At 34.8% G+C, this 25508-nt stretch overlaps 5 protein-coding genes across 5 annotated transcripts in view; all 5 read right to left on the bottom strand.

Annotated features, from left to right (window-relative positions):
* LOC103570558 (ras-like GTP-binding protein RhoL) overlaps window positions 1-25508 on the bottom strand; it is a 145869-nt gene that overhangs the window by 83070 nt on the left and 37291 nt on the right. The gene's annotated exons all lie outside the window — the stretch shown is intronic.
* LOC106693250 (uncharacterized) lies at window positions 566-2704 on the bottom strand. The gene has a single exon (XM_014440006.2). It carries the CDS (start codon window positions 2702-2704, stop codon window positions 566-568), a length of 2139 nt encoding a protein of 712 aa, XP_014295492.2.
* Window positions 3074-4621, bottom strand: LOC128668806 (uncharacterized). Its single transcript, XM_053742496.1, has one exon. The coding sequence runs from the start codon at window positions 4619-4621 to the stop codon at window positions 3074-3076; it is 1548 nt and encodes a 515-aa protein (XP_053598471.1).
* LOC128668805 (uncharacterized) lies at window positions 4784-5623 on the bottom strand. Its single transcript, XM_053742495.1, has one exon. It carries the CDS (start codon window positions 5621-5623, stop codon window positions 4784-4786), a length of 840 nt encoding a protein of 279 aa, XP_053598470.1.
* Window positions 22261-22992, bottom strand: LOC106693249 (uncharacterized). Its single transcript, XM_014440005.1, has one exon. The coding sequence runs from the start codon at window positions 22990-22992 to the stop codon at window positions 22261-22263; it is 732 nt and encodes a 243-aa protein (XP_014295491.1).

Below are 25508 nucleotides of genomic sequence, written 5' to 3'. Positions count from 1 at the left end.
ACTTGATCAAAAAATATTTAGACATAAAATAAGTTTTCAACTAAATCCTAAACAGATGTTTAAAATACGGTAAAATAAATGAAGCTAATATAACAATAAAATAAAATTGAAGATAAAAAAAAAAAGATGGGTAATTCCTAAATTCCAGGGACAAATATTTTTAAACTAAAAATACAAAATATTACAAGGCGTAAATTAAATTCGTTAAATATACGTAAAATAATAAACTAATATAAGACTATTATTCCGCGACGGAACATGCCGCCCGCCTTGAACGGATCTGCGTTCAAAATAAATGTTGGTGAAGTCGCAACTAGTCAAGGGGCAATGGGCACACGCGTTTGGTGCAGCGTTTGTATTCGCCGGTGGAAGTCTTCACGGTAACCACCCTGATGATGCCGTCTGCTCCGGGATGTACTGCGGTAATGCGCCCTAGCGCCCATTGAAGTGAAGGAAGATTTTCTTCCACAATAAGCACCAGTGAACCAACCTGTAGACCGTTCGATTTGTCGAGGTGCCCGCTCAGGGTTATGAGCTGGTGTAGGTATTCCTTGTGCCAGCGCTTCTAAAAATGTTGCTTCAGCTGCTGAGCATGTTGCCAAGCTGATAGGCGATTAGATGGTGTGTCGGTGAGGTCGTCCTGAGGAAAGCTTGTCAGAGGGCCACCAACTAGGAAATGACCAGCGGTAAGGGAGAGCAGGTCATTTGGATCAGAGGACATAGGAGAAATAGGGTGGGAATTTAAAATTGCTTCTATTTCTATAACGCACGTCTCGAGCTGTTCAAATGTTAACAGCGTATCACCAACTGTACGAATCAGATGATGCTTAAAAGATTTTACGGCGGCCTCCCAGAGCCCACCGAAGTGGGGGGCACTGGGGGGAATAAAATGCCAAGTTATCCTTTCGGACGTAAGAAAACTTAGGACGGAGTTCTTATGCTCCTCCGAATTAAACAATGTTTGCAGTTCATTAAGCTCACGGTTTGCCCCGACGAAATTCGTGGCGTTATCCGAGTATATCTCGAGAGATTTTCCACGCCTTGAAAACAATCTTCGGAGGCTGCCAATAAAGGCCTCGGTGGTGAGATCACTTACTAGTTCTAAGTGAACTGCTTTGGTTGACATGCATACGTAAATTGCGACATAAACCTTCAATCGGCTACGATTGCGAAAGCGTTTTTCCTTTATGTATAAAGGACCGCAGTAGTCGACTCCAACACGGAGGAAAGGACGGGAAGGGGTGACACGGGGTTCAGGCAGGATTCCCATGACGTGATCAGCGGCACGCGGTTTCGCTCGAAAGCAGGTAATGCCACGATAGATAATTTTTCGCGTAATGTTGCGACCGTCTAAGGGCCAATACGTTTGACGCACTGAGTATAGGGTGGCTTGAGTGCCAGCATGCTTCAGCCGCACGTGTTCTTCGGTTATGATAAGACGCGTTATATAATGACGAGCTGGTAAGAGCAGGGGGTGTTGCTGCTCCTTAGTTAGCGAGGAACGAGCCAGCCTTCCTCCTACTCTTAGGAGATCTTGCTCGTCAAGATAGGGATTTAACGGAATTAATTTACTATTGTCGGAGATAACTCCATTGTTTTTTAGTTGCTTTATTTCTTTCAGAAAGGCTGAGTGCTGAGTAATCCTTATTATGAGATCATGAGCTTGTTGTAGCTCCTGTAAACTTAATCGATCGGATCGGCGATGATTTTTATGGCGAGCGTTGTAAACAAAACGCATTACGTAAGCCACTACCCGTTTTAATTTATGGCTAGAGTGGTATTTTTCGAGCAGATCATTGAGTCCGCACTCTATTTTCATACAAAGTACGCGATCGGGAATTATAGGCTTCATTTCTGGAATGTCGATTGAAGGGAGAGCTCCCTTGGGCCAAGTGCTAGGCTCGCACTGCAGCCAACTTGGGCCAGTCTGCCAGATGCTGTTGGCAACGAACTCAGCCGGAGTTTGGCCACGCGAAATAGAGTCCGCGGGATTGTCTTGAGAAGACACGTGGCGCCAATGGCAACGATGAGAAAGCCTCTGAATCTCCGCCACTCGATTGGCAACGAAGGTTTTTAGTAGATGAGGAGGGGTATTTATCCAATGAAGTGTGATAGTCGAGTCAGACCATAAGTAAACGTCCTTAATATCCAACAATAGGGTTTTAATAGCTACGTCATAGAGTCTGGAAAGCAATAACGCAGCGCAGAGCTCTAATCGAGGTAATGATAGTGACGACACTGGGGCAACTCGTGATTTTGAACAAACGAGATGAGTACGAACATGCCCAGCCTCATCGATAGAGCGGATGTAGATACATGCTCCGTATGCTCGCTCGCTTGCGTCACAAAATCCATGCAATTGGACATCGACTGCTCCCGAGAAAGCAACGCTGCGCTTGAACCGCAGCTCTTCAATCATAGACAACTGGGCCCGAAATTGGGCCCATAGTGAGTGAATTGAGATCGGGATTGATTCATCCCAGGCAAGTCCAGCCTTCCACAAAAGTTGCATTATTATCTTAGCATAGACAATTATAGGGCCAAGGAGGCCTAGTGGATCAAATAGTTTCGCAATTTGTGATAAAATTGCACGCTTGGTAGTGGCCTCGGAAGCAGGCGCGCTAATAGTGTAGAAGAGTGTGTCGTCCCGAGGAGTCCACCGTATACCGAGAGTTTTGATGGTAGCGTCAGGATCCAGGGACATGTGGGTTCCCTCTGAGGCCTGAGGTAAATTTTGGATAAGGGCAGGCTTGTTGGAGGCCCATTTGCGAAGACGGAATTTGCCTCTTTTCAATAAATTAATTAATTCGTCACGTATGCACTCTGCTTCTGCGCGAGTTTTAGCGCCGGTAAACAAATCGTCGACGTAGAAATCCCTCAGCAGAGCGATGACAGCAAGAGGGTATGCAGGACCTTCATCGGAAGCAAGTTGATGAAGGGTGCGCACTGATAAGTGAGACGCACAAGCAGTGCCATAGGTGACTGTGCTCAGCAAACAGGTCTTAATGGGCTCTTGAGAAGTTTCGCCATACAGAATTTTTTGGTAGATTGCATCCTCGGGGTGTACGAGGATTTACCTGTACATCTTCTCTACGTCGGCAGTGAGCACGTAAGGGTGAGATCGCCAACGAGTGAGTATTGTAAATAAACTATCCTGAAGTTGTGGACCAACCATTAAAGTGTCATTCAAGGAAATTCCCGTAGATGTTTTCGCAGAACCGTCGAAGACTACACGGATCTTGGTGGTGATGCTGTCGTCCTTTAGGACAGCATGATGAGGGAGATAGAACCCTAAATGATCTTCACATACGTCATTGGACACCGACATGTGACCCAACTCTTTATCCTCCCGCAAAAATTCGAGGTAATCATGCTTGATTGCATGGTCTCGTTGGAAACGCCTTTCTAGCGCAAAAAATCTTTTTAAGGCTGACGAATATGAATCGCCTAGTCTGCTCTTTTTGCTGTTGAACGGCAAGCGAACTACATACCGACCCTCTACAGTCCGAGTGGTATGGAGCTTATAGTGCTCTTCACAAGCCTTTTCTTCCGAAGATAAGATTGCAACAGACGGAATTTCTTCCACCTCCCAAAATCGGGTTAAAGAGATATCAGACGATGGTGAGTTTAAATTAAGATGACACGACACGTTGGAAACGCTCAAATTGCTGTTTATTTCCCCAGCAACTATCCATCCAAGCAGCGTTTTGTGCAGAACAGCGTCGGGATGATTTTTGAGGGAAATTTGTCCCACACTAAGGAGCTTATAAAAGAGCTTCACTCCGATCAGAGCATCGACCTCAGACGGCTTATAGAACTCTGGGTCTGCGAGGGATATATTTTTAGGTATTTCGAGCTGAGTTATATTAATGGCAATGGATGGCATTGACTGGCTGATCTGGGGAACAATTAAAAATTCAACAGTTTTTTGAAATTTGCTATGACGCGATTTTAAAGTGGCGCGAGCAGAGTGTTTGACACTTGTAGAGGTGTTGTCCACCCCAGTTACTGAGATGTTTACCGCCTTTTTATCCAGATTTAAGAACTTAGCAGCCTTTTCTGTGATAAAGTGCGCCTGAGATCCTGCATCCAGGAATACTCGGCATTGCCTGATTTTTCCTTGCTTATTTACAAGGTCTACAATAGCTGTAGCTAGCAACGCTTCAGATGAGACCTGAGCGTGCATATTCATAGTCGATTTAGGCATATCGAAGGCCGTCGCAGATGCATTCAACGGCGGCATTTCAGGTTTTGATTTATCGAAGTGAAGTAGAGTATGATGTCTATAACCACACGCTTGACACTTTCCTGAAGGGCACTGTGAAGAGTGATGACCCTTACGAAGACAATTAGTGCATAAATTAGACCCCTTTGCCGCTTCATAGCGAGCAAACGGTGATAGAGCTGCGAAGCCCTTACACGAATAAATATAATGATCGCCGCCTTGACAATAGAGACAGCGATTTTGAGAGGTAGAAGCTGCGAACGATTGCTGAGAACGCGATTGAGCTCGTCCGTTTGACGGCACTTGCCTAGAATTATTTGGAGGAGGCGCAGGTGCTTGAGCCCTAGAACCTTCAAGTTGAGCGCGCTTTGTTAGAAAGGTAAGCATCTGCTTCATTGTGGGTTTACTTACGCCACAACTGAATTCCTCCCATCGCTCCCGCATAAAATTGTTAAATTTGCTTACGAATAGCACGATCAATAATGAGTCCCAATAATCGGTGGGCTCACCAAGCTGATTTAAGACACGTAAGTGCCGTTGTATGTGATCAAGAAATGATCAGATAGAAGACTCCTTTGAGATTGGAGGAGTGTCCAGCAAAGATTTTATGTAACTGTCCCGTATAAATCTTCTGTCATCGTACCGTTCCTTTAATAAGCCCCACGCTACCTCGTAGTTTTGAGATGAAGTTTCAAGAGAAGATATTACGTTGGCCGCTTCGCCAGTTAAGCAACCCTTTAGGTAGATTAATTTTCGTATAGGTGGAATATTGTGATCCTCGTTGACCAACGAGTTAAACAGATCATAAAATCCCAACCAAGTGTCAAAGGACCCGCTAAAGGTAGGTAGAGTGATGGTCGGTAAAGCAGGTAACATACTCATAGGATAGTTAAATGCATGAGGTGCGGTAAAATTAATATTAACCGGTGTGGGAGTTGATAGCACAGCCGATTGATTCGAAGGAGAGATAGCTACAGAAGGGATAGGAACGGCATTAACAAGCTGAGCTGCAATTGACGATACAACGCCTTGAGATACCGAGAGTGACGAGCTGGAGGTTGCAGAAGGACTCGAGGTTGTTGGAGACGAAACCAAAGAAGTGTCTCGCTTGCGTTGTTCCGAAAGAAGGTTCGTCGCGATTGCGTAAGTTTCATAATATAGATTTTCGAATTCGGTGCGATATGCGGTTAATTCTTCAGACTCCTCAAGAAGTGCCTCTAATTCAAGTTGATATTCTTCAAATAATTTCCGAACCGTCTCAATTTCTTTATACCGCTTCTCAAGGATTGGAAAATCTTTCGACGGATCAAATTTCTTTAGAAAGTTTTCATATGTCGTTAACGATCGCTTGGCATTACCGCGCTTAGTTTTTAACGCTTTAATTTGTTCAGCAGTCATTTTAATAATGAGGTTAACAAGTTAAAAAAAAAAATAAAAAAAATAAAAAATATTTAATGCAGAGAGCAGCGCGATAAAAACGAAAGCAATCATAAATGGGATTAATTATGGAATGATATTGATTGGTGTCACACTGACTAACCTTTTGATGACCACGTGACTGCAAATCTGGTTACGACGATCTCTCGGGATGCTGGATTGCCGCTGATGTAGATGATGCTGACGTTGACGTAGACTCGAAGTTGATGTTGACCGGAGTGACGATGCGTTGAACTCCGGAACTGCAGGCTATCACTGACGTAATAACTTGGATGACTACACTTATTTGTGTCGTGCGTTTGCAGTAAATACACTGGCGATTGTGACAGCCACAATAAATAACGCACTGAATAACTAGCACTGTTATTTTTCACAAACTACTCGAACAATAGTACGCAATTATGGTTTATTTAATGATAACGATTGTGAACTGATGCCAGAATTAATTAATTTTAATATCCGGCTCGAAGGACCATGAAATGTCTCGCGACTAGTTTGCCGCGAGAATAAATTTTAACAATTAATTTTGTTAAATAATAATTTAAACAATTAAATTAAAGCCAATCTTAACAAGTAATTTTGTTAGGAAATAAATATTTAACAAGCAATTTTGCTAAATAAATATTGTTGTGGATTTATTAGACCGAGCGCAATGCTGATCTCTTCAAAGTATCGAGTACAACTGGTTTTTACATTTTACAAAAATATCTTAGCGTTAAACTTAAAGAACTAAGATTGAGGGAAAAAGGGGCGTGCTAGAAGGAAAGTGGAAAACTAAGGGTTGTGATTGGAGCGCGGAGGGCATTAGAAGGGCCAGAGAAAATGGGGAAGGGTCGTATCGTCGTGGGAGTATGGCGGAGTAGAAGGGGGGCAAAACGAAAGTGAAAGAGGACGAGCCGAGAGAGTGAGATCCAGAAAAAAAAATGGTGACTGGACTATTTTGGAGAGTAGACGAATGCAATTAGGAACAGATGTCCGGACTGATTTATGATAGGGCTTAAATAATTTAAGGATAAGGAGCAAAGGAGTCATAAACACGGGACTAGAAGTATTTTACATTTTTAAATTTTAAACTTAATCCCTAAACAATAGAGCCGATGTTTGGCCGTTTACTTGAGCAAAAAATATTTAGACATAAAATAAGTTTTCAACTAAATCCTAAACAGATGTTTAAAATACGGTAAAATAAATGAAGCTAATATAACAATAAAATAAAATTGAAGATAAAAAAAAAAAGATGGGTAATTCCTAAATTCCAGGGACAAATATTTTTAAACTAAAAATACAAAATATTACAAGGCGTAAATTAAATTCGATAAATATACGTAAAATAATAAACTAATATAAGACTATTATTCCGCGACGGAACAAAGAAAGTTCTATTTTGAAAGTGAGGATAATTTTTCCCATGTGTCCGAAAAAAAAATTGACAGATAATATTAGTTCAGATAAAGAAACCTAAAGTTTAATGAAAAAACTTTTTAATGAAAACATGAAGTTATACTATTTAATATAGTTTAATGCTTCATAACTTTTTTTCTGTTAGTTCTCCTTAGAAAATGATCAGGAACTTTTTTGTAGAGAATTTAATTTCCTACAAGATTATGTACTTTAATTTTCGGAAAAAGAATTTTTTAATACTTTTATTTTTAAAAAACAAAAAAAAATTTTTTTACATGCAATTTGAATCGGAAAATGAATATTCGTTGAGCTCTTCGTAGAATTGAAATTTCGAGCTGCTCTCTTGGGAGGATTTTTATTATACCTTACACTAACTTTTGAAAACATAAGAAAAAAATTTGTTTTCTCTGAAACACCCTAATACATATATTAGGGTGGCTCATTTAAAACGACTATTTTTTTTTTCGTTCCATTGACGAAATATTACTCTAGACATATAAAAAAAATTTTCCACCAAATTTGAGCCCTTAATTTTTATTTTAAGTACTCGCTAAATGAATTTGAAATATTCTCATTTGATTAACACGTAAATAAAAAATTTTTTTTTCAATTATCTAGAACTCCGCGGCATTTCATGATATTTAATTGCTATTAGGCGGAAATTACAGAGGAATCTTTCCTATTTGAAAGTGCTTGTAGTTAATTTGCGTTTTGTAACCGGTCTCACCGGTAAAAACTTTTAAAGCCAATTTTTTCTCGAATTTAACGGTTTTTTTTATTTTATTCGCAAACCACTAACTTTACAACGAAATCGTACATAACTTTTTTGTAAGGAATTCGATTTCCTACAATAAAAGTTTATTGCACCAATATCGTAGAACCGATAGTTTTCGAGATAAATCCAATAATATATCGCAAAATTTCTAAAATCCCTGTTTTATCGGAGATTTCAGTACTTTTTCCATAAAATTATGGCTGAAGAAATATATAATATATGATGGTAAATATACGTCTCCTATTCCACTTATTTCCATCTTTTCTTACCCATACAAAGTTTGAAAACCGGCCCTTGAATGGCGTATCACCGGGCAAAGTATGATAATTAGTGGCCAGTCGTTGATAACTTTTAATGGCTCACCGACAGCTGAATATGCAAATGATAACCCTGGTCCATTAATGCCGCTCGACTATCGGTCGATTAATGGCAGGCAGCAATGGGCCAAGTATCCAAATAAATTCAAAAAAAAATTTTTTTTATTATTATCCTAGTAGAGCTCATGATCATTAACGTTTAAATTATTTAAGTTAGGTGAATGATGTTGACGAATCTCGATGAAAAATTCTGCTGAGCTCTGGGCGCGAACTGACGTCCTTCTGATTGCGAGGTCTGAACGATAGCTACTAGACGAATCTACTAATGTTGAACGGATACTTTTAAATGATATTTTTATTTATTCTACTACAACCACTTGATTTTATGAAATATGAAGAGCAATTTAATTCATATTTTCGATTATTTAGAAAAAAAAAAAATAATAATTTCTTACTATTTTATTATAATTACATAATTTTTAAAAAATTATTATCTTGCTCTACCACCATTATTGAAAATTACATTGATTATAAAAATGTATGTATTATTTTTTTATTCAATTAATTTTTATAAACAAAGTTATAAAATTACGGTTGTTGATTGCAAATAATAACGAACTAAAAAATATTTTAATTGTTTGTTGTAAATAACGGACGGCAGTTCGCGCCCAGAGCTCAGCAGAATTTTTCATCGAGATTTGTCAATCATTTACCTCACTTAAATGATTTAAACGTTAATGACCATAAACTCTACTAGGATAATAATTTTTTTTTTTTTTTTTTTTTTTTTCAATTTATTTGCATGATTGGCCAATTCCCGGCTGCCATTAATCAACCGATAGTCGAGCGCCATTAATGGACCAGGTTTATCATTTGCATATTCAGCTGTTCATGGGCCATTAAAAGTTGTCAACGACTGGCCACTAATTGTCATATTTTGCCCGGCGATGAGCCATCCAAGGGCCGGTTTTCTAACCTTGTATGAGTAAGAAAAGATGGAATTAAGTGTAATAGGAGAGAGTTTTATATGACATGACATTTTTTTAAAGATATATTCACCATTATAAATTATATATTCCTTCGGCCATAATTTCATGAAAAAAGTACAAAAATCTCGAATAAAACAGCGATTTTTGAAATTTTGCGATATATAATTGAATTTATCTCGAAAACTACTGGTTCTATGATATTGGTGCAAATAACTTTTTTTGTAGGAAATCATATTCCTTACAAAAAAAGTTCTTTACGATTTCGTTGTAGAGTTAGTGGTTTGCGAATAAAATAAAAAAAAACCGTGAAATGCGAGAAAAAATTGGCTTTAAGATTTTTTACCGCTGAGGCCGGTTACAAAACGCAAACTAACTACAAGCCATTTCAAATAGAAAAGATTCCTCTGTAATTTCCGCCTAATAGCAATTAAATATCATGAAATACCGCGGAGTTCTAGATAATTGAAAAAAAAAAAAAATTTTTTATTTACGTGTGAATTAAATGGGAAAATTTCAAATTCATTTAGCGAGTACTTAAAATTAAAATTAAGGGCTCAAATTTGGTGGAAAATTTTTTTTTTCACGTCTAAAATAATATTTCGTCAATGGAGCGAAAAAAAAAATAGTCTTTTCAAACTATGTTGATCTGTGTATTAAAAAAAATACTCTCTAAAAATTTGAGCCTTCAATATGTAGCTGTTTCGAAGTTATGATTTTTAAATTTTAAGAAATTTTTTTTTTTAACTTTTTTATTAATTTTTTTGGAGAAAAAAACTTTTTTAAAAAAATGAGCACATAACAGTTTTTCGTAGGAAAAATTCACAACTTTCCAATAAAAATATCCATTTTTTATTTTAAGTTACAGGAGTCCTTTTAAACTTCGATTAAAAAAGAAAAAACGATTTATATGACTGTGCGGCGCTGGATCCATCTATTTTGATATTTTTTTCTGAAAGCTGAAACTTTTTTCCACAAAATATGTAATTTTCACAATGTGCATATTTTTGTTTGAACAAAATCAATCATTATTTAAATATAAATCATTGATTTTATAGTTTTATTAAACTCTAATAGTTCATTGTGTAGCAAGAGATGAAACAAAACGATATCAAACGAGAATGAAGTAGGCTGCCCGAGCTGTAGGCAAAATCTGACAATAACTGCAATCTGAAGTTGTGGTTCACACTTTTTTTTTTATGATTACGTGCATTGAAAATTAGTTTCAGTGTCAGCGGCCAGTTAAAATCAAGTTAATTTAAGACCAATCGTGTGATCAACCATTAGTGTACGCATTAATTATGATTTGCAATTTATAATTAAACAGAAGTCATAAATACTATTTATTATTTACACAAATTTTCATCGCACTTGATTACAGAGTCAGAACTGTTATTAATGCAGATAACATTAATAGTCTAAAATTACTATTAAACAAATCACATAAATCAAAGTTCAAATAACTAATTCCTAGATTTGAAGCTTCGATGTTAGTATCATGAAAAATAGTTTTATAATTTTTGTTGTCAGAGCTCTACTGCAGATACATATCAGAAAACATATCCTCACACCACAAGAATTATGCATCCGGGCTGTTCAAAATTATACCGGCGTTGATTTCACTTTTATAACCAACCCTTATTAAAAGAAACGATTTAAAACGACTGGGAAAAAAAGTTTTAAATACTTTCTAATGCTTTTGAATACTTAGAATACTATTGAATTATCCTTTTTATAGGCATTTAACATTACAAATCGTTTTAAATCGTTTCTTTCAATCAGGAATGAGGACTTTTTATAGAAAATAAATGTTTACAACGTACGATATTTGAATCTGAGTACGGTGAAAGAAACACAAGCAGTGCACCCATTTTCACCTATCGTTGATAGTCTAGGATATATTTGTGTTAAAAATTTATCAACATCCTCAAAAAAGTTAAGAATTAAAGTTTGTCAATCACAGCGAGTTTATATTTTATTTAATTTTTTTCAAACTTTGGTGACTGGATATGGTTAGGTGAGTTTAAATAAACGAGTTAATTCACATGATCTGAGTTTTATTCGTCGTTATGTCACCTGGAGACGGTGTGGTCGGAATGGGGAGTCAGGACGAAATGTCTGGATGTCGGGGTTGCAGAAGGAGTCTGCGGGTTGTAGTAGTAGGAGTAATGACGTAGGAAGTGAAAAAATAGCATAGGGTATCAAGTAAAGAGTAGAGAATCCAGGTACGGAATTCCAAGTCCCGAATCGTGGGAAACCAGCAATAAATCTAAGGGCCCACGGATCCCGCTTGCGCTGGCCAGACGCTCACGGGTCCATAATCCCTTTGGGTTTTATTTCCCGTCGTAGAAAGCAGAAAAGGAGCAATAAAATACAGATGTTAGGGAAAAACCCGAATCTTTGGAATTGGGAAATGACACAAAAGAGGAAAAGGTTTTACACAATGTGAATTTACATTTCATAACCTACAGCTAGTTTCCCGAGCAGAAATGTCTCTCACGCTCACATTTCAACGACACACATGAATTATTATTTATCAATAACTAATGGAGGAAATATTAAATTAGTAGTAATCATAGTAATAATAGTAATATTCGTACTAATGATTATAGTAATATTAATTCATCATAATAATAATACCAATACTAATAATAATAATAATATTAATTCATAATACAATAATACTAATAATAATAATACTTATAATAATAACTATAATGATAACACTAATAATAATTATAACAATATCTCAGCTATAATTAATTATTGCTCGCGGTAGGCAGGAGTGGAAGACGTAGTCCCCACAAAACAAAAAATATGCATATTGTGAAAATTACATATTTTGTGGGAAAAAGTTTCAGCTTGCAGAAAAAAATATCGAAATAGGTGTATCAAGCGCAGCACAGTCATAAAAATCGTTTTTTTTCTTTAATTGAATTTTTAAAGGTCTCCTGTAACTTAAAATAAAAAATGGATATTTTTATCGGAAAGCTGTGAATTTTTTCTACGAAAAATTGTTATGTGCTCATTTTTTTTAAAAAGTTTTTTTCTCCAAAAAAATTAATGAAAACGTTAAAAAAAAATTTTTTCTTGAAGTTCAAAAAATCATAACTTCAAAACAGCTACACATTGAAGGCTCACATTTTCAGAGAATATTTTTTTTAATACACAAAACAACTCCACAAAGTTTGAACGAAATCTGCGAGGGTCATCCCGTAAAAATAACTTTAGTTGATGCAATGACCCATATACAATAAATATTTTAAAAAATAATTTTGTAGTCGACAAGAATCGAAATTTTTTTTTTGTTTATGGAAATTGGTACAGTAAACGGTTTGGGAATTAATCAGAAAATAATTACTCAGTGAAGGGCTTATTAATGATTAAAGAAAAATAATATGGTTTGGCCGAGCTTGGAATCGAACCCAGACCAATTCGTTCTCACGCGAATACTCTGCAGTTGAGCTACTAGGCCTTGTGCCGAAGAGAGTTCGATTTGTTTATATCAATTAAGTCACAACACCATCTATTACCCAGCGGCATTTGTAAAATGATTTATATTTATGCTTTTCGTCAACCATACGTCTGCCATATATTTGAATACGTATAGTAGAATATTATTAAAAATTTTTCCACAATTTACAATTAAATTTCATAAAATATATATCTGACTTACATTTAACATACATTTTACATATATGTTTACATCTATATTTACAAGTACATCGACATATATATGTGTTTACATGCCAGCGTATAGATTCGTATATATGTTTTCACATATGCCGACATGCATGTAGACATATATGTCTGCATATATGTGTACATATACCGAGAAATATACGTTTATATATACTAATGCAAAAAATTAAAGGAACAAAAAATTTTATAAATTTTTTAGTAATTTTTGAAAGGCTGTAACTTTGTGAAAAATAATCGTATCGAGATTTAAAAAAAAGCATTTTATAGCTTGAGATCTCCAGTTTTGGTACATTTCTATCGAAAATTTTGAAATCGTCTGGTTATTACGCTAACATGACAAATACCGTGAAACAAAAATTTATAAATTTTTTTTTTGTTTTTACTAAGAGCCCACGGACCGTGGAAAAATTTTGTCAACTAAATCAATGCATAGGTCATTTGGCAAATTTATTAAGCGTCAATTTGGCTTTTTTCTTAACCTCGTAGGACAATTTGTCGCAGAGATATCAGCCTTCAAACAAAAATAATCCTTTTAGCTTTGATCATCGATATTTCAGGTACCAATGATTGCACAGTAAATTCAATGATGGCGTTAAAAACTTGAATAAATTCCCTACAAAACTTGTTCATCATTTTTTGGAAAAAACAATTTTTTTTTATTTTTAACGTCCTTTAGATGTAAGTACAGAAAAATGACTTTTTTGGTTTTTTAGTAAATCAACCACTACTCTGCAAATATCGATAAAAAAAATATTATTGCCAAGGACTATTTTAGCTTAATGTACCCCCGATAACCCTATAAATTTTTAAATTGATCTATCAAGCCATTTTTTGGGGGTGATCGATCAAAGTTTTGCTAAACTGTTAGCGGGAAATAAATCCCCTTTTTCTTTTGTTTAATTTAATTATTAGATTCTAATTAACCTGAAATAAAACTGGATTAATATTTTAAGCATAAATTAATTGAGGAGGAGGGTGAATGCGTAAAATAGGTATTAGTAAATAAAAGACGTGATTTGGGTATCAAAATGAAGAGTATATTTTGACCCAAAAAGTTAGGGAGAGCACTACGGCATAAAACCCTTTGAAGATGTTATAATGATAAACACGAGAATATTGTTATAAGAAGAATGATGATAACTCGTTTAACGATTGGTACAAGACTAATGTGGATATGGGCGTGTATGTGTGCAAGTGTATGTAATATGTGAGCATTTGTAGTTATAAATTACGCGATGCGAAATCGGCGTATTTATTTTGTGAGAATTTAGGCACTATATACACGTCTGTATATAGGGAAGAGCGATCTAATTGTCCGCGGCGGGACAATTAGATAGTACTTGGTACTAGAGATCGAGTGATTGATGAAAGCTTTCAAGTGTATATGCGCAGAGGCGAAATTACCGAAGGATCAGATCGGCCTTACGATTTGAATCGCGCAGAATGTTGAGATATTGAAATTCGTTAGAAAGAACTTAGAAGTTCAAGTATATTGTCGATGAACAATATGAGGTGATTAAATGTTAATCTGATTGATGTTAAAATTATATTGTTTGAATTAGATTATTCGGTTATTTAATGTGAAAGAGACGCATATGTACTGCAGTGATTTGAATCAATTGGAATTGATCGATGATTGATTGGCGACGAGGCCGTTACTTGAATGTTCGTTGAATTCAGGTAATTGTGCACGATATGATAATTGAAGTATAATGATAATGGCCGAACGCGGGCTATTTTAATTAAGATACACTGAATTTTTATAGTAATGAACGGTATATGATTATTGAAGGTTTAAGATCAATTTGTGTTTTTATTATTTAATATTAATACTAATATTAATATTAAATACCGAACACAATTAATCGAATACGCAGTAAAACACGAATGAATCCCGGGTTGAATGGGCGAGACCCACGCTTAACCGAGTCTGGCTTGTTTTTCGTACAACGTAATACGCGCGGTTTGAAGATGGACAAAAATATGGTTTAATTTTAATGAAATATATTTAATTAATACCTGGATGATATCAAGAAGTACTTATCTTTCCACGATGGAAGTGAATTATAGCGGATAATCAATTTATTAATGAATATGTAATTGTTGGCTTGAGAATTATAGATAGAATGCTCACAGTGTGTGCGCTCGTTAGTAAGACTCGTAGTCAACTGGTACAGAAACACGCGGTGACATCGGTTCGTTGGTTCGACCGAACGGAAAAATCAGACAACCGCGCGACAGAGATATGCTGAAGGCATGAGTGCGACGATGATGCACAGCGAAACCGACGCTATAATGAGCGCGCGCGTTTACGGTGCGACCCAAAGTGGTGACGAAATTAGATAAAACACCACCAGATGGTGACTCTATTAAATTTACCCGTTTTGACGTTAATATGATGACAATTAACATCGGATTTCCGTTATCGACGGAACATGAACAATTAAAGAAACAAGTTTTGTTCCTTTAATTGTGTAATCATGATCAAAATGAAAAAATAATTTTTTTTTTTACTTTTCTTTCATTTTTGCATTGGTAACTCAGTAAATGTGATGGAAAGAGAATAAAAAACGAAAAATTTCCAAAAAATGAAAAAGACAAAATTCTCGATCCCAAGAAACAAGTTTCAATTTTTTTGATTTCTTTGATTTTTTTCGACATTTTTGGAAATTTTTCGTTTTTTTGTCTTTTTCCATCACATTTACTGAGTTACCAATGCAAAAATGAAAGAAAAAAAAAATTATTTTTTCATTTTGATTATGATTAAACAATTAAAGGAACAAAACTTGTTCCTTTAATTATTTAGCAAAACTTTGATCGATCACCCCCAAAAAATGGCTTGATAGATCAATTTAAAAATTCATAGGGTTATTGGAGGTACATTAAGCTAAAATAGTCCCTGGCAATAATATTTTTTTTATCGATATTTGCAGAGTAGTGGTTGATTTACTAAAAAACCAAAAAAGTCATTTTTCTGTACTTACTTCTAAAGGATGTTAAAAATAAAAAAAAATTGTTTTTTCCAAAAAATGATGAACAAGTTTTGTAGGGAATTTATTCAAGTTTTTAACGCCATCATTGAATTTACTGTGCAATCATTGGTACCTGAAATATCGATGATCAAAGCTAAAAGGATTATTTTTGTTTGAAGGCTGATATCTCTGCGACAAATTGTCTTACGAGGTTAAGAAAAAAGCCAAATTGACGCTTAATAAATTTGCCAAATGACCTATGCATTGATTTAGTTGACAAAATTTTTCCACAGTCCGTGGGCTCTTAGGAAAAACAAAAAAAAAATTTATAAATTTTTGTTTCACGGTATTTGTCATGTTAGCGTAATAACCAGACGATTTCAAAATTTTCGATAGAAATGTACCAAAACTGGAGATCTCAAGCTATAAACTGTTTAAACTTGTTTAAACGCGAGTCGTTTAAAAAAAAAAATATTTCAATCAATCGAGTGGAAACTTCAAGAAGAATTGAATTTTTAATAATTATTTTTTAATTATTCCAATCATAAATTATTGTATTCCGATTATAATACTACACCATTTATCTTAATTCATAATTGCAAGACATTTTTACCATTAGTCATTTCATAGAAATGTGACTTTTTTACGCATATGACAATCTTATAAAAATCTTACCCAATCTGGTCACCCATACACTAGTTGTCTACGTCTTTATATAACTATAGACCTTGCAGCAAACACTGGTGCAAAGTTGTAAATTCCAAGCCTGGAACAGGACTTGAAAAAATCTTTGAATTATGTTGTACTTCAAAAATTTAGCAAGAATATGGAAAATATCTTGCTCAAAGTGCATTGATACAGTGCTTTGAGCTTTTTTTTTACCAGAAATTACTTGAATATACCAACGCATATCTTGCGCCAGATCTGCTACAGAATTATCATGTTACACTATCTATCTCAATTCTATCTCTGTCATCTTAACCCCTCCTTTGGCACACAATACAGAATCCTGAAATCAACTAATAGAGATGAAGTAAGATATGTCGATAGTGTAGAATGACACTTCTTGTGCAGATTTGTCGCAAGATATGCGTTAGTGTCTGCAAATAATGTTTGGTGGAGCACTCGCTCAAGATACGCGTGAGTAACTTTACTAACATGTTCCGAGCAACACATCTCTAATATTTTTTTGTACAATATTAAGTCCAAGTCCGGCAATAATCTTGCATTGATGATTTGTGACAAATTTAAAGGTGCATAGACAGGTACACGAAAAGAAAATTCTACTAATATTTACGATCTTAACATCGTAATCATGGACTAGACTTTCATTGGCGTCAATTTTTAAATGTCTTATTTCAAAATTTACTATAGTCTTTGTTAAAATTACGATGTTAAATAATAAAGAATATAACCTACATCGTAATTTTAACGGAGGCTATAGTAAATTTTGAAATAAGACATTTAAAAATTAACGCAAATGAAAGTCTAGTCCACGATTACGATGTTAACATCATAAATTTTAGTGGGCTTTAGTTTCTATGGAGCCATAATTACTTACCTGTAGTCAAAGTCATAGTCACCTATGAATCTTCCGCAAGACACTTTAACAAAAATAGTACAAGACTACTACAAGATTATCATAGTTATATTATCTTGGGTACGTCAATGTAGTATCTGTAAAAAGATTCTTGATGTGGTCAGTGTCTTGACCAGCAACTTCTGATGGAAATTATAACATAAGTATTTGTCTTTACGACGTAACTTTTGAAAAATCTCATTGTAAAATTATTTTAATTTATATAGTAGAGAGTGTAAATTAACAACTATTTAGAATTATAAATTGAACAATAAATTATGAATCTAGAATCCATTATGAGAAGTCATGAATAAGAAAAATACCATATACATTAAATGGTAGAAAAATTTTGTTTTTAATTCGTTAACTAGCAGGACTTTTTTATAATTTTGTAATTTAAGTTCTTATAGAGAATTAAATTATCCATGAAAATGGTCCTTAGAGTCGTTTTAATAGAGCTTACAGAAAGAAAGTTACAAAGTTGAGTTCTAAAGTTGAGAAAAATTTGATTATTTAGAAAAAACCTTGCAGCCTAACATTATTTTGAAGGATTATATACCTCAAGAACGGAAATAAAAAAAACCTTATCAATTTTAATTGGAATAGAATTTTGTAGAATTAAAGAAGAAACGAAAAAATATTTTTTGACATAGTTACTTACAAAATAGAAAAAACAATTTATTTTCAATTTATTTTAAATGGGAAGGGAGACCCTCCCATGTACTAACTCAATTATTGAGATGTAGAGCTGAAATTGTAGGAGAATTTTTTGTTCATCAATGTTACTTTTGAGATGTATTTAATTAAAATGCATAATAAATATTTTTCTGACACAGTCTAAATATATGTATGTAGTAGGGTGTGTAAAAAAATCGACTAATGTTTTTTCTTTGAATGGCCATGGGATTCTGTCAGAGGATGTCAAAATAAAGTTTCTGAGAAAATATGAGCTCTTAATATGTATATTTAGAGGTCGCGAATCATAATTTTCTATTTTCCATTTAAATAACATGAGAAAAACAAATTTTATGCATGAAATTTTATACCTCAGCTATGGATCATCGTACAGATTAGCTCAGGATATATTTAAGTAGGGAATTAAACGTTCTACAAAAAAAGTCTCTTTTTATTTTCTAATAAACTCGTCTGTTGACAAGTTATTGGAGCTTGGAGTCAAATTTATGGTGATTATTGAGATCTTTTTACTTTTCCAGCGAACTTATCAGACTTATCACAAAATTTCATGAGATCTTTTGTAACAGTGCGTTTTTGATTTTCGACTTGAAAATCGAACGCGAAAATCCAATTGATCTCACAGCCATCTATTGTGATAATTATACCGTGATTAACACTCTTTAGTCACCCGGGGCCAGGTCAGAGGCCTCCTAGATCGAATTCTGTTGAGACAATAGTGGGGTAGTTTCCCACCCTCAGAAATTTCCTTCAAAAAGTCTAGCAAGCAACTGCTCGAGGACTTAGGCTCTGGCTACCACCCAGAGTGGACTGATGACGGCTAGCGAGGTTCCTACTCTACAACCAGAGCTCATTATAATTTACTTGAGTCGGCCTAACGATAAGTCTAATCATATCTAGTCATTGAGTGCAGTGTTCAGTTTTATTTAATTTATTCTATACACTTGAGTCTGAGACGCGTAACTGAGTGCCTCGCACAATATTTGTCTTTAATAATTTATTATAACGAAATTTTCATTTAAACTAATCTTAAACTAAGTCTTACAAACGAACCGTGAAAACCTAATATACGCACGTTCTATATAGTGTATAACGGTGGGCCCTGGCTACTTAGTGTCCAGTAGCCACGAACCACAGTTAAATTATTTTCCCGAATAAATAAATTAATTAATAATAAATTATTAAATATAAATACAAATCATAACTATTTTGTTGCTGGTTTTTAACGGGAAATGATCTCAGAAGTAGGTCGACTCGTTCTGACCGGACACGCGGCTGAAAATCAAAACTTATTCTATACGACACTGGTGACGAAAAAGTAATAATTAATTTTATTTAAAGACTCAATTCAATTATTTATAAGATTTAGTTTTATTTAACCAAGACCCAAATATATACAAAATTTTCCTTTGCTTATAAATTTAATTCCTTTAGAAATAAGTAAGTGCTCAGCGACAATGGAATAAATTTATTTAACGCACCAAGGTTAATGAACACGGGAAAATAAAATCTAATAATTATTTACGCTAGATCGCGTTGAAGAGAGAGACATGAATAAAAATTTAATATAAAATCTTATCGGGATTTATTAAGTACGACGTACTGCTGGTATAGGACGCCGCTGCATCGTTGAGCTTCGCCGAGGGTCGTCGTTCAGGTTCCTGGGCTGCTTACCGTACTGGATACTTGGCACCAACACTAAGTAAAACTTCACTAGTGGTTTTCTAAACCAATTTTAAAACCAAATATTCACCGAAGCAATTTTTCTACACTCAAAATTATCAGATGCAGAATTTAATTGATTTCTTAACTGACTTTTGCATGTCTGTTAAGTCGATCGCTTGAACTTGAGTCTCGATCGCTTGAACTCGAATATCATCTCTGATCGAGACGTCTTAGGTCCCGACCTCCGATGACCCCTACCTAATTATGCGCACATGACTGACTTACGGTCACCTGCTGCGCGAAATCATCCCTTGTGATCTAGCCCCTAACTCAGCCGAACTCAGCAATCAGGCAGTAATGAGAGAGAGAGAGAGAGAAAGACCAAATCCAGACAGAGACAGCGAGAGAGCCGCACTCTCACGTCGTATACCAACGCTGCCTGGTTATAAGTGAATAAAATATTTGCAATTAAGTGAATTCTTTACTGGTGGTGATTTTCCCCGAGGGTTTTGGTAGCTGCGATCCAGTTCCATATCTATATGCAACGTCGTCCATTGACGGTGAGTCAATTTTATCATTACTTTAGTAAATCCCTGGTTTTCTCGGTCTCTCTCCAAGAGTAAATTTCAACACCATTACATGTTAAACCTGGTTCTCGATTTTACCTGTCATTTTTATTTCAATAAAGTTGACATGAAATAATGAAGCTATTCAGGGGAGTTTGTAATTAAAGGGGGATATTTTGCTAAATAAAATTATAATCATAGTATAATATTAAAAATTGATTTTCTATATTTTATTTCCCCAACCCCGTAGAAATAAGTTTTTCATTCCAGCCGCGTATCCGGTCAACAGCAGTAGAATCTCGCGCAAGCAGAGTGTATACCAGCAACCATAAATTCATATTTTTTACATAAGACAATTAATCGATAATAAGTTAGTTTTGATTAAATAAAATTTAACTATAAAATAAAAAAAAATTATCAACTTTATCAAAAACGGGGACTCTTCGCTGGTGGACACGAGCCAGTCAAGGTCACCCGTTATACTTTTTCGTAGAGAATTTTATTCCCTACAAATTACTTCTTATAAACTTTTTCAACTTCCGCATAACTTTCTATTTATTTCCGTTTCAATATCAGTCTCTTAAAAAAAAAATCTGAGCGTCGGTTGACCCTGCTGGCCAGCCCCAAAACTTCCCGCTGTCTTCGACCTCAAAGAGCGATTTTTTTGTTGATAATATGATTTAAACTAAAAACCAAGTTCGTTGACATTATATGATCATAAGAAACCATAAAAAAGATGAGTTGGTATGATATCAGGCACATTTTAGTACGTTATATTATGATTTATCCAGAAAAAATAACATAAAATGTTATTTTTTTAACTTTTCAACGCCGATATCTTTTGAACTAATCAATCGATTTTGATAGTTGACGTGGCAATCGGCGCGTTTTATTGAATTCTAGAGCTGATTAAAATTTGAAATTGATCGCTTCAGTCGTTTCGAAAATATTTAGAAAAAAAAGTTTTTCACCATTTCTTTCTCCCGCGATAACTTTTGAACGAATTATCCGATTTTGATGTTTGCGGTGGCAATCGACGCGTTTTATTGAGTACTAGAGTTGATTAGGTTTTGAAGTCGATTGTATAAGTCGTTTTTGAGAAATCAATAAAAAACTAAAAAAAAAATTTTTTTTTTTTCGTAATTCGCGAATATTTTCGATTCTATTCGATCAAATAATCTGAAATTTTCAGGGAAGTTGATGGCCAACAAGCTCTTTCGATTGCCTCCTCAACCATCCAAATCGATTCATTAGTTCAAAAGTTACAAAGAGTTTACATACATACACACACACACATACATCCACACACTCGGACATCATTCTGAAAATAGTCAGAATAGCATCCTAGGACCTCAGAACGTCGACATCTGATGAAAACTCGATTTTCGAAAATCGGGGTGAAAACAATAACTTCCCGAAATTTTTGAAAATCGTCGATTTTCTTAGCGGGAAGTTAAAAAAAATATATCAATATTAAAATAATTTTATTCATTTATAAATGCAAGTTTTTTAATTAATACAGGTTCAATAATATTATTTAATTGATAAATTCTTTGTTTAAATCATTCTCGATCTCTTGCTGCTTGTTGTCATTCGCCTCTTCTTGCTTGCTCGTGTGCAAATCTCCATACATACATGTAATGTATGGTTGGCGTTGGATTAAATTTAACAATCTTCAAATTAGTTTTCATACGATGCTGCTTATAGGATTATACTCGACTATGCGATCATGTATAATGAGACAATAAGCTGATGTCAGCGCAGGAAATCGATTTGTAGATTCAAATTCCAGACGAATGTCCACTGGTCCAAATTTTATGGATTCGTTTTATTTCGAGCAATCGATAACATACAGTGGTGCTTATTCCAAAAATTACTTCTTCGTCAACAGTGGCTCAGGTTTTTTGTTGTAGTTTGAAATTTGGAAATTTATATACATGTCTTACAACAAGGCATATTCATTGTTTGCAATGTTGAGGTTTAAATTCCCATAAGGATAACTCTGAGAGTTTAAAAATAATTTTATATCCCTAATGTTGCAGTGATCAAACACGCTGGCATTTTTAGTTGTATCATTTTTTCTTGCCGTTTGAAATCCAAGGATTACAAAACGTGGTTTCTCAAGTTGCGTAGATGTTTTGACAGCCCAAATCTGCTTCGAAGTATTAGGTAATAGTGGATACTCGTACAGCTCCCAAGCCCGGAAACTGATTGAGATAGCTGGATCACTTGTGATATAATTCAAAGCTTCAATTTTTTGTTTATCAGCCATAGTCTTATACAGTACAATCCACTCGATTTTTCGCAGCGTAATTTTAACAGCTTCAGCATGAGCTCCAGCAGCAGGTGTGGCCACAATGTAGGCATTCAAATCAGCATTTGATCTTATTAAAATCAATTCATGCTTTGCATTGCTGACAACTTTATGGTAATCTTCAGCAAATCCAAGCAAAAGACTCAGTGGTATAGATACATCAAAGTAGCTATTGTCATTGTGTAATTTGTTTACAGCTTCATCCATAATCCAGCCTGAGTTCTCGAGTGTATTTTGTTGAGCTGGACTCAGTGACGTGTATCCTTTCATGAGACTTGTGATACCAACATTTTTGTTACGATCAATCCCAACACCATTGAGTTCGTAGCGTATTTCTTCAAACATATGACATACTACCATGTTTATCATGTGAGTAGTTGCACTTACAGCGGTACCATCAGATTTTGTGAATTTTCCGTACACATGCAGTGTACTTTTACTTGGAAGTAGACATAAATCTTGATATTGAACGGCAATTTTTATTTCATCGCTGTTGTTGAATATTGATTAAGCATACGGGAGATGAGCATGTCGTTGGATATTTAAGATTTCTGCTGCTGTGTTCGTGTACACGTCAAACAACAAAAATAAATTTTTATTTTCTTAATTTTCCACGTAATTTTAGTCCTAAGCTCTGCAGAAACTGAGCGTTCTGATGAGTTAACACCTTATGAGGTACTCGGTGACTGATGTTGTTCGACCATGTTGCTGTCGTTTTATACCCAGCACCACTTTTTGTCGTATACACGATACCCATTATCTAATAGACGTTATATGCAGTCTTATGGTTATCGTCTCACCTCGAAAATTATCCAGTTTTCCATTTTGATCAACAATTCTCAGTCTAAGATTTTGTATTGCTTGTACGGCGATTGGCAGATAAATGACATGGGATGGCAATTCACAAACTTATATCCTGGTGGTACACTTGGAAAAAATTCATGAATAATGTGAACTTTGTGTTCATTTATGTAAGCACCTGATGCGATGTTGCACTCAACTCTCAGAGCATTGAGTTTTAATATCTTCACTGATAAATCTGATGAGTGAGTTTTATGTGGTGTCAGCTTTCGATTTGTAAATCCCAGTAGTCTACCAATAGAATCTTGAGGTGAAAATTCACAAATTGATCACACTTAACTTCACTTCTCAATTCATTATTATTGGCTCTTTTGCTGATGCTGAGTCTTTGTAATTTCTTTTGAATGTATTTTTCAATGTCAGTGATTTCGTAACTTTCTGTTGGTATTGTCAAGACTCTCTCTTCAAGAATGTCATATTTTTCTAGTTTCTATATTTTCATTCACTGAGTCATTTTCCGCCACCGACATATTGTCATCAAACTTTGTAATTATTGTGGCATTTCTTTTAATTCTTTTTTTCTTGACTACTTTTTTCTCATCAATATTATTTGTACCAATTTTTTCGATATCAATACGATCCACAGGATAAGAGACATATAATTTATTAGCACCAACATCAATATTGGGTATTGAGTTAAATGTTAATAACTCTACAAGTCCCAGAACATAATTTTTTAGTTGGTGATAATTCGATTGGAGGGAAGTAGTTGGCCTCCAACACCGATGTGGATCCTGTTAGTGTTAATGTGAATGACTTAGCGATTACTGATGTGTTGTACACAGAGTCACTCCAATTTATAGTTGTCCAGTGAGAAATTTAAGACACAAATGTCCACATATAATTGTATCAAAATCCTGATATCTTTTGTGATTATATTTCACGCTACCAACATCCAGATATTCCATAAGATCTTGCGGTGGTTGTAAATTACCAAAACTGTCAGAGTGAACAACTTTATCATTATTTTTCTTGTCTGCAATCCAATGAGTACCAGGTCCGAGTTTATCATCAAGATTAATAATAGCTGATTAATTTTTTCTTGGTCGAGTTTCAGGTAAATCATTTCTCATAAAAACACCACGAAAGTTTGGAATTTTTAAAGCTTTAGCGTATTTCAGTAAATCGATGATTGTGAGTGCTCGATGTGGTAGCTCAGAGATTGAGTAAACTCTAAGGCATCAACATGAAGACTGAGGAGCTTTTAAAGCAACAAGATGTCTTACAACAAATGTCTCAGGCTAGTGATGCTATCCGACGGAAGCACAGAATGCTCAAGTTGGGTAAAGACACAGTTGAGAAAGCAATGGGTGAAATGTTTAAGCCTATTGTTACACCTCTGCAGAGTCTTGTTGAATCATCTAAAATCAAACAAGAAGTCAAAGAAGAAGTTGAAAAAAATAATTCGACAGTGAAAATGATACAGAACTTGATGATGCAAGTAATTATGATAGTATTATCTCTGAAGATAGAAGCGGAACTTTGGAAGAAACAAAATTCTCTCCTGCTGCATCAAGTACCCCTGATAAGCCAGCTAGCAGTGAAATAAAGTCGTATTTAGCTAAAGTGTACAAAAGAAGTAAAGATATAGATATGAGATATGGCGTCTGTCGACGTTTCAATGATTTTTACATTGGTGATTCTGAAATAATTTTTGATGATACTGAGATTAACATAAAAAATAAAAATTACTCAGTGACTTCTGGTTTATTGGCATTATTATTTAAAAAATCACCTGATGATTTGAAAGTCACAGAAAATGATAAAAATAAATATATTGAAATTATAAAGATGACAAATGCTAATAGAAAACATTATAAGCCAGATGATAGTTTTTATGAAGACTCGACAATCAAGTATAATAATTATATTGCTGATTTTCTTGCTAAAAAGGCAAACTTATCAAGAGGTAAAGGATTACCTGATTTTATGATTGAGAAAAAGAAAAAAGCACATATGGATGATGTCTACTGGGATGTTCCAAATGAGCTAGTCGACCGTGTTCGTTTACTAAT

The sequence above is a fragment of the Microplitis demolitor genome, chromosome 10 (genome assembly GCF_026212275.2).
Source record: "Microplitis demolitor isolate Queensland-Clemson2020A chromosome 10, iyMicDemo2.1a, whole genome shotgun sequence".
NCBI lineage: Eukaryota > Metazoa > Arthropoda > Insecta > Hymenoptera > Braconidae > Microplitis > Microplitis demolitor.
This window is presented reverse-complemented; position numbering and strand designations above follow the sequence as displayed.

Coding starts and splice junctions, on each gene's coding strand:
- LOC128668805 (XM_053742495.1), bottom strand. CDS start 5,623: ATGACTGCTGAACAAATTAAAGCGTTAAAAACTAAGCGCGGTAATGCC.
- LOC128668806 (XM_053742496.1), bottom strand. CDS start 4,621: ATGAAGCAGATGCTTACCTTTCTAACAAAGCGCGCTCAACTTGAAGGT.
- LOC106693250 (XM_014440006.2), bottom strand. CDS start 2,704: ATGTCCCTGGATCCTGACGCTACCATCAAAACTCTCGGTATACGGTGG.
- LOC106693249 (XM_014440005.1), bottom strand. CDS start 22,992: ATGGTAGTATGTCATATGTTTGAAGAAATACGCTACGAACTCAATGGT.